Genomic DNA, 13,913 nt, shown 5'->3' with positions numbered 1-13,913 from the left:
TTCATTTGTTTTCTTTACCCTATGTTAACAAATACGTGTTTATATTCTTAAGAAAAATATTCGTTTGTTTGCTTCTTATTCTGAATATTGAAAACGGCGCAATTGTGCGACGGCAACATTCAGATCGTCGTGTTTGAACTACCTGAGATGCCTCACCCTTCTCTCCATCATTGGAGATGGTCTTCAGGTCAATAAAGTGTGTTCCAATCACAGTGTTGTTTACTGGATCATTATCTCGGAGCTGAATCTTTATCCTCTGGCACAGTGGTGGAAACATTTCTGTGAAGACTATCTGCTCGTTCCACACAGGCGCGTAGCTGTGCTTTTTTACGCTTGTTTTTCCCTAGAAATGTAAGCAGAAAGCTCAGTGTTTATTACAGTACAGTGTTATTAAGGTAGAAGTGAAACTACTGAAATACTCACAGTCAGGCCTGCGAATGACACTTGGACATACGGATCCACCAAGTCCTTGAATTCTCCAGTGAATGCCTTCTTGACATTAGCCACAATAGATGAGTTCATCTTCGGAAGGCCATCCGCCCTGTAGATGCGTACTATGAAGCGTGCTCTTTGTCTTTCAACTGGTACCCCGTCTGGTAACAGAAGATTCCTAAAAGAAAAAAAAAATTTTCTCCATTAAACTTTCTTTTCGTACTATATGAGAAAACTATCCAAAACCACAAATACGTAAAAACGGAACTGAAACTGAATTAAGCTATCGCTTCCAAGGCATCTGGTTTAAGTAAATGTTGGGGAAAACATAGTTACATTAAATTTCTGGCAATATGGTGATACTGAAATCTTTTTATGGATAAAAATTGAAAGCCCTAAAGTAACAGATGTAATGTAAGGGTGAATTACGTACAGGAAGGAAGTTTTTGGTTTGTCTTTTCGTCAACAAGGAATTATTAAAGCGTGAGCACAGGCTCGGTTAGAGTAAAGTTATTGAAGAAAGTTATAGATTTAGAACACCGATCTTTTCGAATCCACGGTCATTAGCAAATACTTGTTATTTAGTATTTACTGCAATAAGAATTATTGCCATTACTCAGGAGAAAGGTAAGGAACGGCATGATATTTCCCAGCAACATTGGCGTCCGTTTTATTTGATTGTGAACTTCCAGTTGTGCCGCTAGCGACACTGCGTTGAGCTGGTCGTACATCTTTAGTACAGTCGGAAACGGAAGTCGCGAGGCCTCTCATCAGTTCGTTATGCTCCACTGCAGAACTTTACAAGCTACTGCACAGTATGACAGTAAGGAGACTCAGTGCTCTATACATAGAGTCAACTCACATGCGCCCCTGCGGTATCCTTATCCTAGTCATCAGTCTTCTGACTGGTTTGATGCTGCCCGCCACGAATTCCACTCCTGCGCCACACTCTTCATCTCAGAGTAGCACTTGCAACCCACGTCCTCAATTATTTGCTGGATGTATTCCAATATCTTGTCTTTCCCTACTGCGTTTACCCTTTACAGTTCCCTCTAGCACCGTGGAGGTTCTTCCCTGAAGCCTTAACACATGCTCTATCGGCTGGTTCCTTCTTCTCGTAAGAGTTTTCCACACCTTCCTTTCTTCAACGATTTTGCGAAGAACCTCACTCCCTAGCATCTTCGACATTCTCCTGCAGCACCACACGTCAAACGCGTCGATTTTCTTCTGTTCCGTTTTTCCCTCTGACCATTTTTCACTACCATACAATGCTGTGCTCCAAACATACAGTCTCAGAAATTCCTTTCTGGGATTAAAGCCCATGTTTGACACATTAGACTTATCTTGTCCAGGAATACTCTCTTTGCCTAAGCTAGTCTTCCTTTTATGTCCTCCTTGCTTCATCCATCATGGCTTATTTTGCTAACAAGGTAGCAGAATTCCTTAACGTCGTTTACTTTTTGATCCCCATTTCAGATATTAATTTCATCACTATTCTCATTTCTGGTACATGTCATTACCTTTGTCTATTTTCCGGCTTAGTCTCAATCCATATTGTGCACTCATTAGACCGTTAATTCCATCCAACAGATACTTTAATTCTTCTTCATATTCATTGAGAATACCAATGTCATCAACGAATCTTATCACTGATATCCTCTGACACAGAATTTTAATCCTACTCTTGAACATTTCTATTATTTCCGTCATTGCTTCTCGATGCCTAGATTGATCAACAGGGGCGAAAGACTGGATTCGTGTCTTACACTCTTCTTAATCCGACTACTTCGTTCTTGGTGTTCCAGTCTTATTGTTCCTTTTTGGTTATTGTATATATTGAGTATCACCCATCTTTCCCTGTAGCTTGCTCCTACTTTCCTCAGAATTTCGAACATCTTGTACCATTTCACACTGCTGAACGCTTCTTCTAGATAGACAAATCCCGTGAGCCTATCTTGTTTTTCTTCAGTCTTGCTTCCATGAGAAAGAGCAAATTGAGAACTGACTTTCTGGTGCATTTACTTTTCCTAAAGCGACACTGATCGTTACCTGACAGAACCGCAATTCTCTTTTCCATTCTTCTGTATTTTGTTCTTGTCAGCAGCTTGGATGCACGAATTCTTAAGCTGATTGTGTAATAGTTACCGCAACTCTTTGCCCTTGCTATCGTCTTAATTGTGTAAATGATATTATTCCGAAAGTTGATGGTACATTGCCATCTCACAGATTCTACAGATCAACCATTAGTCATTAGGTGCCATTTCCTCTACTAATTTTAGAAATTCCTATGAAATGCTGCTTTAGTTGATCTCAAGTCTTTCAGAGTTCTTTTAATGTTGAGTTTAGTGCTGGATCCCCTATGTCTTCCACATCGACTCCAGTTTCTTCTTCTGTCAAGTCATCAGACTAGTTTTCCCAGTAAATAACCCTTCAATTTACTCTTTCCATGAATCCGCTCTCCACTTCGCGGTAAACAGTGGAATTCCTATTGCACTCTTAATGTTACCATCCTTACTTTTAATTTTACCGAAAGCGGTTTTGACTTTTCTATGTACTGAGTCATACTTACTTTTCCGATTTGTTCACGTTTCTCCGGCTCCATTTCGCCTTGGTTGCTCAGCACTTCCTATTTATTTCATTCCTCTGTACATTATAGCAAACAAAAAAATAAGATACAATTTCACCGAACTAAAATATTAGTTTAAATATACACAAGAATAAAGTAGCTGTGATGTCATTGGTGACAGTTTCCTTTATGTATATATATAGCTTGTTTACAATTTCCATACATTAATACCCGCAACTAAAATTGTTGACAATCAACTGTGAACCTTTAAAACTGCAGCTAGTTGTCGCAAAATCGGTATTTTGTTAAAATAATTAGTGATAATCGTGCGATAGCATATTGGAACCTAATACTAACACGTGATTATTTTAAATGACAGCTAAAAAGGTAAACTTACTTGTCAACTCTGATCAAGTGTCATAACCTTGATCATGGACTATATGTAACATAGACCACGCACGTCCCTGTTTTTGTCGTGTTAAGGCTTGAAACCAATATCTAAGACTCGGGGCAGAAAGCCGAGATAATGTCATTACGCGCTGTGTGAAGTGAAGCTGACGGTTACAGTTTTTCTCATTTATAGATAAAATCAAGCATTGATTTTGACAATTCAGCGAACTGTTGTACTACTGTTACACATGTAGTAGTGCAGTTAACCTAGTTTCTCCGAAATTCCTGATAACAAAGCAATGGTTATCGTATTACATGTGGTCAAATTGAAACATATTGACAGCTCTTTTTAACAAGCGACTGAATCACTGTTCTGTAGTGAATATTTGTTCTTTTTTCCACTGTGAGTTCTTGTAGTTGACTGCTTAATAACAATTGCGCCTGCAGCGTTAGTTTTCTGACGATTCCACAAGAATATGCGTGAAATGTTTTAGTATGCTTCTGTAAGAAAGGAAATTCATTTATGTGCATAATATCAGGCACTTACAGAAAATAAGCGCATATATTTTCTGACTTTTGCTTAATCCAGTACGAACTTCAAGATGGGAAGCGAAATATATTGATTGTACATGTGTAGTGTGCCAGACATTAACAACATGTCGTCTCAAAATCTTAGTCATTTATCAAGTTTTACATCCAAGGATCATTATACATCCTTACTTTCAACTCATGGAAATGCCTCTGCAAGGATTTTGAAACAGTTTCCTTTCACAATTGAGATTTTCATCCGTTTGTAAAGTGTTAGGGTCAAAAGAAGACTTCTCTGGACAGATATGAAGGTTATTAATTATGCTGCTGATACAAAGCACAAGATCTGATCTGGAACAAAAATAACTATATGGAGAACCCTCAGAGATGTGGAATGAGTAAAGATCTACAATAACAGCAAGAAAATTGTAGACAATCTGTATTAACATTAATGTACCTATCTCTACATTGCACAGTTATGTTCATACCGACAGCAGCTAATTAATTAAAGTAAAAAGAAAGTTGCTAGTTTGAAAAAAACTGGTGCATCCACAGTACACCAAATACTTGCTGTTTGTCTCCCATTGGTAGCTTAATACTAACTTGATTACACTTGAATTTTTCAAGCAAAATAGTTACTTATACTTGAAAGAAACTGAGTTTTGCTTGCAGTGCATTACTATTTAATATATAGCTTTACAACACACATTCGTACCAACCAAGTAACCAACAGAAATGTTTAATTATTGACTCTATTGACTCTAGATCGTCAAATAATGAAAAGGGTAGCTAATTTAAGTACAATTTTCTTTTTAATAAGTAGAAATTCTCAATTTCTTGCTTTATGTTAGATGGGAGCTTGCTGAATACCGTACCTCTCTCTCTCTCTTTCTATCACACACACACACACACACACACACACACACACTAATACAAGTTCTTAATATATTTCAGAAGAACAGCACTTTTGCATAACTTATATCCTTGTACTACTGTATCATTTAAAGTAGATCTTTTAGACTCAGTTTTATTTAACCCAGTTTTTGTTGCAATGGGAACTCTGTAAGATGGGGAAAGAGAAAAGAAAAATTAAGACGATAACGCAGTTTTATGGCGTAGAAATTTGTAAACTGATACTCTGAATTACACACTGAAACAAATATAAGGCATTAATTTCTGACTTAGGCAACAAGAAAAATAAAGAGGTTCACAGAATGGGAGTAAATTTCATCAATTTACTTCACACAGACTCAAAAACTACATTTCAGCTGCAGGTGGACTGACTTCTGCAGTTGTAGGGGCCACCACTTGTGTATGTAACTGTTTTCAAAACAATCACAAAATCACTGACTATTAAGCAAAACCATTTTGTGTAGACACCTCTGATTAGAGAATGGTGACGCTTCTTGTTGTGTAGTCTTCATCATGTAGCCTTATTTTACAGTACTCAAGCATTACAGCTATTTTTCTGTTGATGTATGTGATTATCAAGAGGAGGACTGTTTGAAACATGTTTATTTAGCTGAAGGAAAACTTTATCCCTTATGTCCTGCAAAGCTGAGGTAACTAATTTCTTGAAAAGGGTTTTTCACATTAAAAACAGAAATTTGTCTAATACTTTCTGACCCTTTCTGCACGGATAAACATGATCATTCGATGTAATAGATAAGCCACCTCTATTTTTTCAGTTCAAGATACTGGTAATAAAAATTTTAGAAAGCGGTGAAATTTGCTACACGTGGCACTCCAATTTTTTTTGTTCAGTTTCGCAGCTACGAAGTGTAAGAAGCTGGATGATGTATGTAATCATAGTCGCTATTTATAAAATGGCAGAGTAATCAGCACTAGTAGATGTACCAACCTGAAAGTGTACCAGAAATGTCTTGGAAGCAGTTTCAGACTGCTGGATTGACATTTTGCTCTTCCACGATTTATTACAGCATTAAGATAATCACTTCCAGCAGGTCTTTTGTGGGTTTATATGCCAGTGAGAAAGATCTCCGTGGTGCAGATCTACTTCTGACAGCGTCATACACAACTAAAGATGAATGTAGACTGTTAATTATACCTATAAAATCTGTTCTTCTTGAGTGAACCAGTTAAGTTCCCTCAGGACATTCTTTTAATATAAACTGGTAATCTTTTACTTGCTTTACATAACGGCATCCGTAAGTGCAAACTTCATAAAATATAAACGCTTATTTTACGTAAAAACCGGACCTTATACTTGTAAACGGATTTCAGTTCTTATAAAAGCATAACTAAACATTTCACACGTTTTGTTGAAAAACCACCAGGAAAGTAATGTTGTCTGCCAAACTGATATTTTGTGTTCCGTTCCTGGGAAAACGGTGTACTAAAAGGCTGTCTGTGCAACAAAAACAAGTATTCACCGAAGAACTATAATTCTATAGCTTGTAAGCAGAACTCTTAGTACGTTTCACTTGACCGCCAGTAAAAACTAAAATCATCGCATTAATATTAGGAATTTGGGAGAAATCAGGTTATCTGCACTACTAAAAGTGCAACAGCAACAAGGCAAATTGTTTTCTTATCAGAATCAATGCTTGATTTCAGCTATAAATGAGACAAACTGTGACTGTTAACTCCACTCAACACAGTGTGTAATAACAGAAACTTGGCGTCCTGCCCCGAGTCATATGTCTTAGTGTTGGTTTCAGTGTAATGGTGCCACGCGCAGTCTATGTTTTCTATGGTCTATGACATTGATCAAATAACGAAAAAACGTCAGTAGTTCGTGTCTTGCTCATATATTTTTGCTCATTTCTGTAATTTGCGATTGCCATCCAAAGAAAAACGCATATGGAATTTTAATAATACTGAGACTCGTAAACACTACGAGAAAATTATTGTAGTCACTCACAGTCTTATTCTGTCTGCCTGAAAAAACTTGGGTGGTATACAGAGAAACATAAAACTGTGTAACACTAAACGAATATTTTGATGCAGTCTAGTCGCAAATGAATAATGACTTTGTTTATTTCACATTTTTCAGTAACGACACAAAACTAAATTTTGTCTCTAAGTAATATTCAGAGTTTTCATTAGCTGCGATATTCATCTCCGTCATGGTCTAAATCGCTTCAACCCACTTGGTTACGGAAAAAAAACTTGCGGAGAAACACAGACTTACCGACGATCGATTTATATTGAAATCAGCCAACAATACTGGCCCACTACTCCTTTTATATTTTAAACTGCGTGTTCTCTGCTAAAAGTATCAGCCCAGTGGATCTGCAGATATGATTTGCCTTTTTCTTTTTTTGCTAAATAGCCAGTAATAGCAAAATCTTCCGGAAACATTCGCACGAAAGAGATTGCGGCTGCCTGATCAGCCTGAGCACCACAACTTCTGCTTGAGCGTTTCTTCTTGATGCAGTAGATGACGACCAGTCGACCAGACAGCGTTTAAGTTTGGTTTATAATAATGCAACAAATGGCCGCTATTGAATTGCATCTGGCTAATGAGTTTTCGGTCTTCTGGACTCTTAAGGCAGAAAAAACAAAAATGCATACGACAGCTACTGAAGAGGACCACCCAAATCAATCCTACCGCTCTTAAGTTATGATACTCAGTTTGCAGCAGATGATTATGAATATAATTCATAATCACATGTTAGTTCCAAACTCTGGTTACAGATATCCGAATAAAACTCATTGGCCTATTCATTTGATCATCCTGGCAGTTGCCTGCTCTGCGTTTTTGTAACAGAAGTTCGAGACGCCCAGAAGACAGCTCAGCTGTCGAAACCGTTTACTTCCTGCCGCTACCTTAAGCCGTGGCAACATCCCAGAACATGTTTGGCAACTCTGCGATCGTCAGCTTACTTCCTGGAGTGCCTAAAAATTATTCTGCAATGTTCACTTTATATTTTCTTGTCAATTTGTTTAAATATTCCGAATTAGTCTGACTTAAGGGGTGACATCACGAGAGTAAATTTATGGTTCCGAGTCCAGCAAGCTCATTCCAAGCAACAACTACAGCTAATCAAGTCTTTTACATTCTGAATTATCTGTCTTAGCCGTCAATAACGTTATGTGGGAGCACTGTACAGCAGTTGTTCGTTGGCCACTGTTAATTTTGAGGTACCTCAGAGTGAAGGTTGTAGTAGTAGCGGTTCTGTTCTCGCTGAAGACGAGAATTATACCTCTTTTGTGATAGAGCTGCAACCAGCCAGATCAACAACGAGTAAGGAAATCTTAAGAAACTTTCTTCCTCATAAGTCTTTAGGCTACCATGATTCAGTGCCATGTACATCTAAAAGTGAAAAATTGTTAATTGTTAATGCCTACACCATTCAACTTCTGCAAAGATAACTTTTAGATTTTTGTGAATGCGCAATTTTGTTGATTAAATTGCGACGCTGACTAACTGATTAACTGGATTTCGTTATAGTCTACTCAAACCGCTACAGTTTCAGATTTTCGTGGTAGTCCTGCAGTGTCAATTCAGTATGACTGGGACTGCATGTAGACAGAAATTTTTGGGGTCAACAGTGCATAATTTCTTTGTGATTCATGAAGATATGAGTACATATATGTTAGGGATATTTTGTTTTATTGAGGGAAGCTTTCGTCGAAAAGTTATCATGATGAATTTAAATCATTAATAATATTATTATGGTGTACGGTATACTGAAAAACGTTTTCTGTTTAGTTTATTGAGAATAACAGATAAACGTAAATGAGAAGTATTACTACATATTAACACATATCAAAAAAAGTTTTGCATCACCCCGGTTCCCAGAACTCTCGAAGATAGACGTTGACAGTGGATACTGTATCACAGACACAGTCCCTTTGACTGTTCAGAGATGTCACTAAACCCGCCCAAAGATGTAAACAACCATGCATGAGCAGCGCCTATTAGGCGGACGGGGTCCGACAGCCGATCAATTCCAGTCATTCCACCAGGAAAGAGGTACACGGCTCGTGTTGTCTGTAGCTCAACAATGCCTAGACGGTCAATAGCGCGGTTCGATCCTGTCCGCATTGTTACTTTTGTGCCAGGAAGGACTCTCAACAAGGGAAGTGTCCAGGCGTCTCGGAGAGAACCAAAGCGATGGTGTTCGGACATGGAGGAGATACAGAGAGACAGGAACTGTCGATGACATGCCTCGCTCAGGCCGCCCATGGGCTACTACTGCAGTGGTTGACCGCTACCTACGGATTATGGCTCGGAGGAACCTTGACAGCAGCGTCACCATGTAGAATAATGCTTTTCGTGCAGCCACAGGACGTCGTGTTACGACTCAAAATGTGCACAATAGGCTGCATGATGCGCAACTTCACTCCCGACGCCCATGGCGAAGTCCATCTTTGCAACAACGACACCATGCAGTGGGATACAGATAGGCCCAACAACATGCCGAACAGATCGCTCAGGACTGGCATCACGTTCTGTTCTCCGATGAGTGTCGCTTATGCCTTCAACCAGTCAATCGTCGGCGACGTGATTGGAGGCAACCCGGTCAGGCTGAACTCCTTAGACACACTGTCCAGCGAGTGCAGCAAGGTGGAGGTTTCCTGCTGTTTTGGAGTGGCATTATGTGGGGCAGACGTACGCCGCTGGCGGTCATGGAAGGCTCCGTAACGGCTGTACGATACGTGAATGCCATCCTACGACCGATAGTGCAACCATATCGGCAGCGTACTGGTGAGGCATTCGTCTTCTTGGACGACAATTCGCACCCCCATCGTGCACATGTTGTGAATGACTTCCTTCAGGATAACAACATCGATGGACTAGAGTGGCCAGCATGTTCTCCAGACATGCACCCTATCTAATATGCCTGAGATATATTGAAAAGGGCTGTTTATGGACGACGTGGCCCACCAGCACTCTGAGGGATCTACCTTGAATCGCCGTTGGGGAGTGGGACAATCTGGACCTATAGTGCCCTTATGAACTTGTAGATAGTATGCCACGACGAATACAGGCATGCATCGATGCAAGAGGGCATCCTACTCGTTATTAAAGGTACCGGTGTGTGCAGAAATCTGGCGCACCATCTGTGATGGTCTCGCTATATGGTGGTACATCATGCAATGTGTGGTTTTCATGAGCAATAAAAAGGGCGGAAATGATGTTTATGTTGATCTCCATTCCAATTTTCTGTACAGGTTCCTGAACTCCCGGGAGCAAGGTGATGCAAAACTTTTTTTGATCTGTGTATGTACAAGTCTGACAATGCTGGGATAGTTTTTCGATTTTGCGCCTTTAACAACCTGTAACTTTTCAGTTGAAGCTATTGTCAAGGCGAAATTTAACCTCATTTGTGTTATGCTTGTTCGATAAGGGGCACAAAAGGTAAATATTTGAGGGTGTAAGATCAGAATAATAAGAGTGGTGCGACATAGCTTACTTAGAGAGTTCCTGGATAGCTCCTCTGTAAAATCAGAAGTTGCGCCACCGATGCGTTTTCGTTATACTGAACCGCAAAGGGTCTCAGTTATTGACAATAATGGCTAACTGCGATGGAAATACCTCTGGAAGTACTTCACAGTAAGCAACACATTTTTGTGCAAGATGCATAACATTATCGTCGTAGGCTCACGCAGGTCACAGCATGAGGTGTCTTTTGTAAGGTCTCCGCCAACAATTTCTTTCAATGCACTTAACATACGGCACCATATCTCGTCATCATAAGATATTCGATAGGTAAGCCCGATGAAGCAGCTGACAACGTTCCTGCAAGAACGCATTTATAGCACATTGTTGTTTCCAATTAAAGAACGCAGTTCGCTTACACCTTTGTTAAGGAGTACAGTGGCATAAATCAGTGTCTGGCTATCCTGATTTAGATTTCCCTAAGCTGCATAAGGTAAGTACTACGGGATGATAATGCAAATATTTATTTTTTCCCCTACTTTTGAACCTTTCCTACCGAATATGACGAATAATTCATAAGAATATGATCCTACTTGAAGCGAACAAAAGTTACGAGCCATGTCCACCGCACAACATTCCTTCCCTCTTCGTGTAACAATAATGAAAGTGAACATAATGCTGAAAAAGTCAAGAGACTCTTTATTTGACGCTCCGTTTCCTAACGCTTAAGCGACACTGTCCATAACTTTCAAGTATGCAAGATACAAGAAAGATACTAGAATCTAAAATAGAGAAGAACAGCTGATAAATACACTTATAGCAACCTGTGTGACAACAAGCCAATCAAAAACGCCACGAACTTATTCACCAACCTATTTATTTCAGGTAAAATTTGTCGGTAATGGTCGATCACACAACTGTTGCGTCATATCCTGCAGCAGCAATGGTCAAACCATTAATGTTGCACTCTGATTGTAGCAGGTATTCAGCTCGGAAAATGAAACACAATAAAAAATGATTTCACGTTTTTCAATGCAAGAGCAGCAAACGTCATGTCAGTGGCGCAAGGTGCGAATCGTGGCGATCGTCTGGGTGAGCGCCGGCTGGCTGTCGTCCGCTGCGTCGAGAAGAAACTGTCAAGCAGCCACGAGGCCTTTGGAGGAAATGTTTCTGGAAAGTGTGGTTATTATTGGCGGTTTAGGAAGCACAGTAAATTATACATTGAAGCGCCGACGAAACTGGTATAGGCATGCGTATTCAAATACAGGGATATGCAAACAGGCAGTATATGGCGCTGAGATCGGCAACGCCTATATAAGACAAGTGTCTGGAGGAGTTGTTGGATCGGTTACTACTGTTACAATCGCACGCTATTAAGATATAAGTGGCTCTGAACGTGCTGTTATAGTCGGCGCACGAGTAATGGGACACAGCATCTCCGAAGTAGCGATGAAGTGGCGATTCTCCCGTACGACCATTTCACGAGTGTAGCGTGAATATTAGGAAACCGGTAAAACATCAAATCTCCGACACCGTTGAGGCCGGAAAAAGATCCTGCAAGAACGGAACCAACGACGATACAAGAGAATCGTTCAACGTGACAGAAGTGCAACCCTTCCGCAAACTGCTGCAGATTTCAATGCTGGACCATCAAAAAGTGCCAGCGTGCCAACCATTCAACGGAACATAATCGATATGGGCTTTCGGAGCCGAAGGCCCACTCGTGTACCCTTGATGACTGTACGACATGGAGCTTTACCCCTTGCTGGGGGCCGTCAGCACCAACACTGCACTATTGATGACAGGAAACATGTTACCTGGTAGGTCGAGTCTCGTTTCAAATTGTATCGAGCGGGTGGACGTGTACGGGAAAGGAGACAACCTCATGAATCCAAGGACCTGCCTGTCAACATGGGACTGTTCAAGCTGGTGGAGGCTCTGTAATGGTGTGGGGCGTGTGCAGTTGGAGTGATATGACACCCCTGATACGTCTAGATACTACCCCGATAGGTAACATGTACGTAAGTATCATGTCCTATCACCCGCATCCATTCATGTCCATTGTGCATTCCGATGGACTTGGCAAGTTCAGCAGGACAATGCAGCACCCCACACGCCCAGAGTTGCTACAGAGTGACTCCAGGAACACTCTTCTGAGTTTAAACACTTCTGGCGGCCATCAAACTCCCCAGAAATGAATATTATTGAGTATATCTGGGATGTCTTGCAACGTGTTGTTCAGAAGAGATCTCCACACCCTCGTACTCTTACGTGTTTGTGGACAGCCCTGCAGGATTCATGGTATCAATTCCCTCCAGCACTACTTAAGACATTAGTCGAGTCCTTACCGCGTCGTCTTTGGGCACTTCTGTGTGCTCGCACGATATTAGGCAGGTGTACCAGTTTCTTTGGCTCTTCAGCGTATTTTCAGTTCCATCACACTGACACTTTAAGCAGATGAAATGCCGTTTAGAAAGTAAAGGAAGCAGTGGGGTTTAACTCTCGTCTAATTTCAATATAAGTAGATGGTCGATTTCGGTTTCTTTTTTTCTTTACTTTTCTTTCTTTCTTTTTTCTCAGATGGCCTGGTGGATTGGTTTAGTTTTTGCATATTGCTCCAAAAGAATGTCTTTACGTTTCTCATTTGAGTTATTGATTCTCACATCTCATTATTTTAACATCCTGTGTCTCGCCAACAAGTAGGATGAAGCCGGTTTATACCGTGACAGAATTGGAGAGTTGGATGTCGCAGGTAATGACAACTCTGATGTTGTTTATACATGTAATAAAGCTTTTGTGTCGTTATTGAAAAAATTGTTATTTTTTTGCCATCTTATTGCTTCTAGAAATTCGTTTGGTCCTACACAGTTCTCTGTTTTTTCGAGATTATAGAACAAGACTGTGGGTGACCTCTATAGTTTCTTCACAGCGCTTGCGATACTCAGCATTATGAAAATTAAATACGCATTTTTGTTTGAGATGGTAAAATCATATTGAGCAGTACACAGAAATGAACAAAACCATATGAGCAGGAAATGAACCGCTGGTGTCTGTGTTTGCTGATGAGTGTTATGTCAGCTGATAAGAGTAAACAAGTAAGTTTATCTGTTTAGCAAAACTCGCTTCTATGAATTGTCATTTAAAATAATCGTATATGTTAGCATTTCGTCCCAAAATGATATCACACAGTTGTCATTAATTATTTTTATAAAATGTCGATTTTTGATCAATTATCTGCAGCTGTCAAGATTCTTAATCTTAAGGTACGGGTATTAATGTGTGGGAATTGTAAACAGGAAGCGAGCTAAGTTTGCCCTCTAATTTCGGAAACTAGAAATTCGTTTCTCTGTTACCCGCACTTTGTAGTCGAGCTATTAATAAAACTAGTAACCGATGTAATATGACTCCCAAAGGTTTGTTTTTCTTTGGGTGCTGTATTGATTCGGGACACCGCGTGTGAGTTATTGTATTAGTAATGTTAGTATAAAGGAAACTGTCAGCAATTTCATCACAGTTAGTTTATATTTGTGTTACATTTGCGTTAATATTTTAGCCAATACGTCTTGCGCAAGCGTTAAAACTAGTGGAGACGTCAATTATAATGGAACCTTCTCTTTTGAGAAAACAATCAGATACCGCTATGCC

The 13,913-nt window shown here is 39.9% G+C and overlaps 1 protein-coding gene across 1 annotated transcript in view; it reads right to left on the bottom strand.

The window, feature by feature from the left end:
- LOC126161969 (otoferlin-like) overlaps positions 1-13,913 on the bottom strand; it is a 994,328-nt gene that overhangs the window by 228,315 nt on the left and 752,100 nt on the right. The window contains exons 10-11 of the mRNA XM_049918162.1: positions 424-610; positions 157-343 (exon numbers count right to left, since the gene is read on the bottom strand). Of these exons, the coding sequence (XP_049774119.1) occupies positions 157-343; positions 424-610 (374 nt within the window). The remainder of the gene's footprint in view (positions 1-156; positions 344-423; positions 611-13,913) is intronic.

Source organism: Schistocerca cancellata, chromosome 1 (genome assembly GCF_023864275.1).
Source record: "Schistocerca cancellata isolate TAMUIC-IGC-003103 chromosome 1, iqSchCanc2.1, whole genome shotgun sequence".
Lineage (NCBI taxonomy): Eukaryota > Metazoa > Arthropoda > Insecta > Orthoptera > Acrididae > Schistocerca > Schistocerca cancellata.
This window is presented reverse-complemented; position numbering and strand designations above follow the sequence as displayed.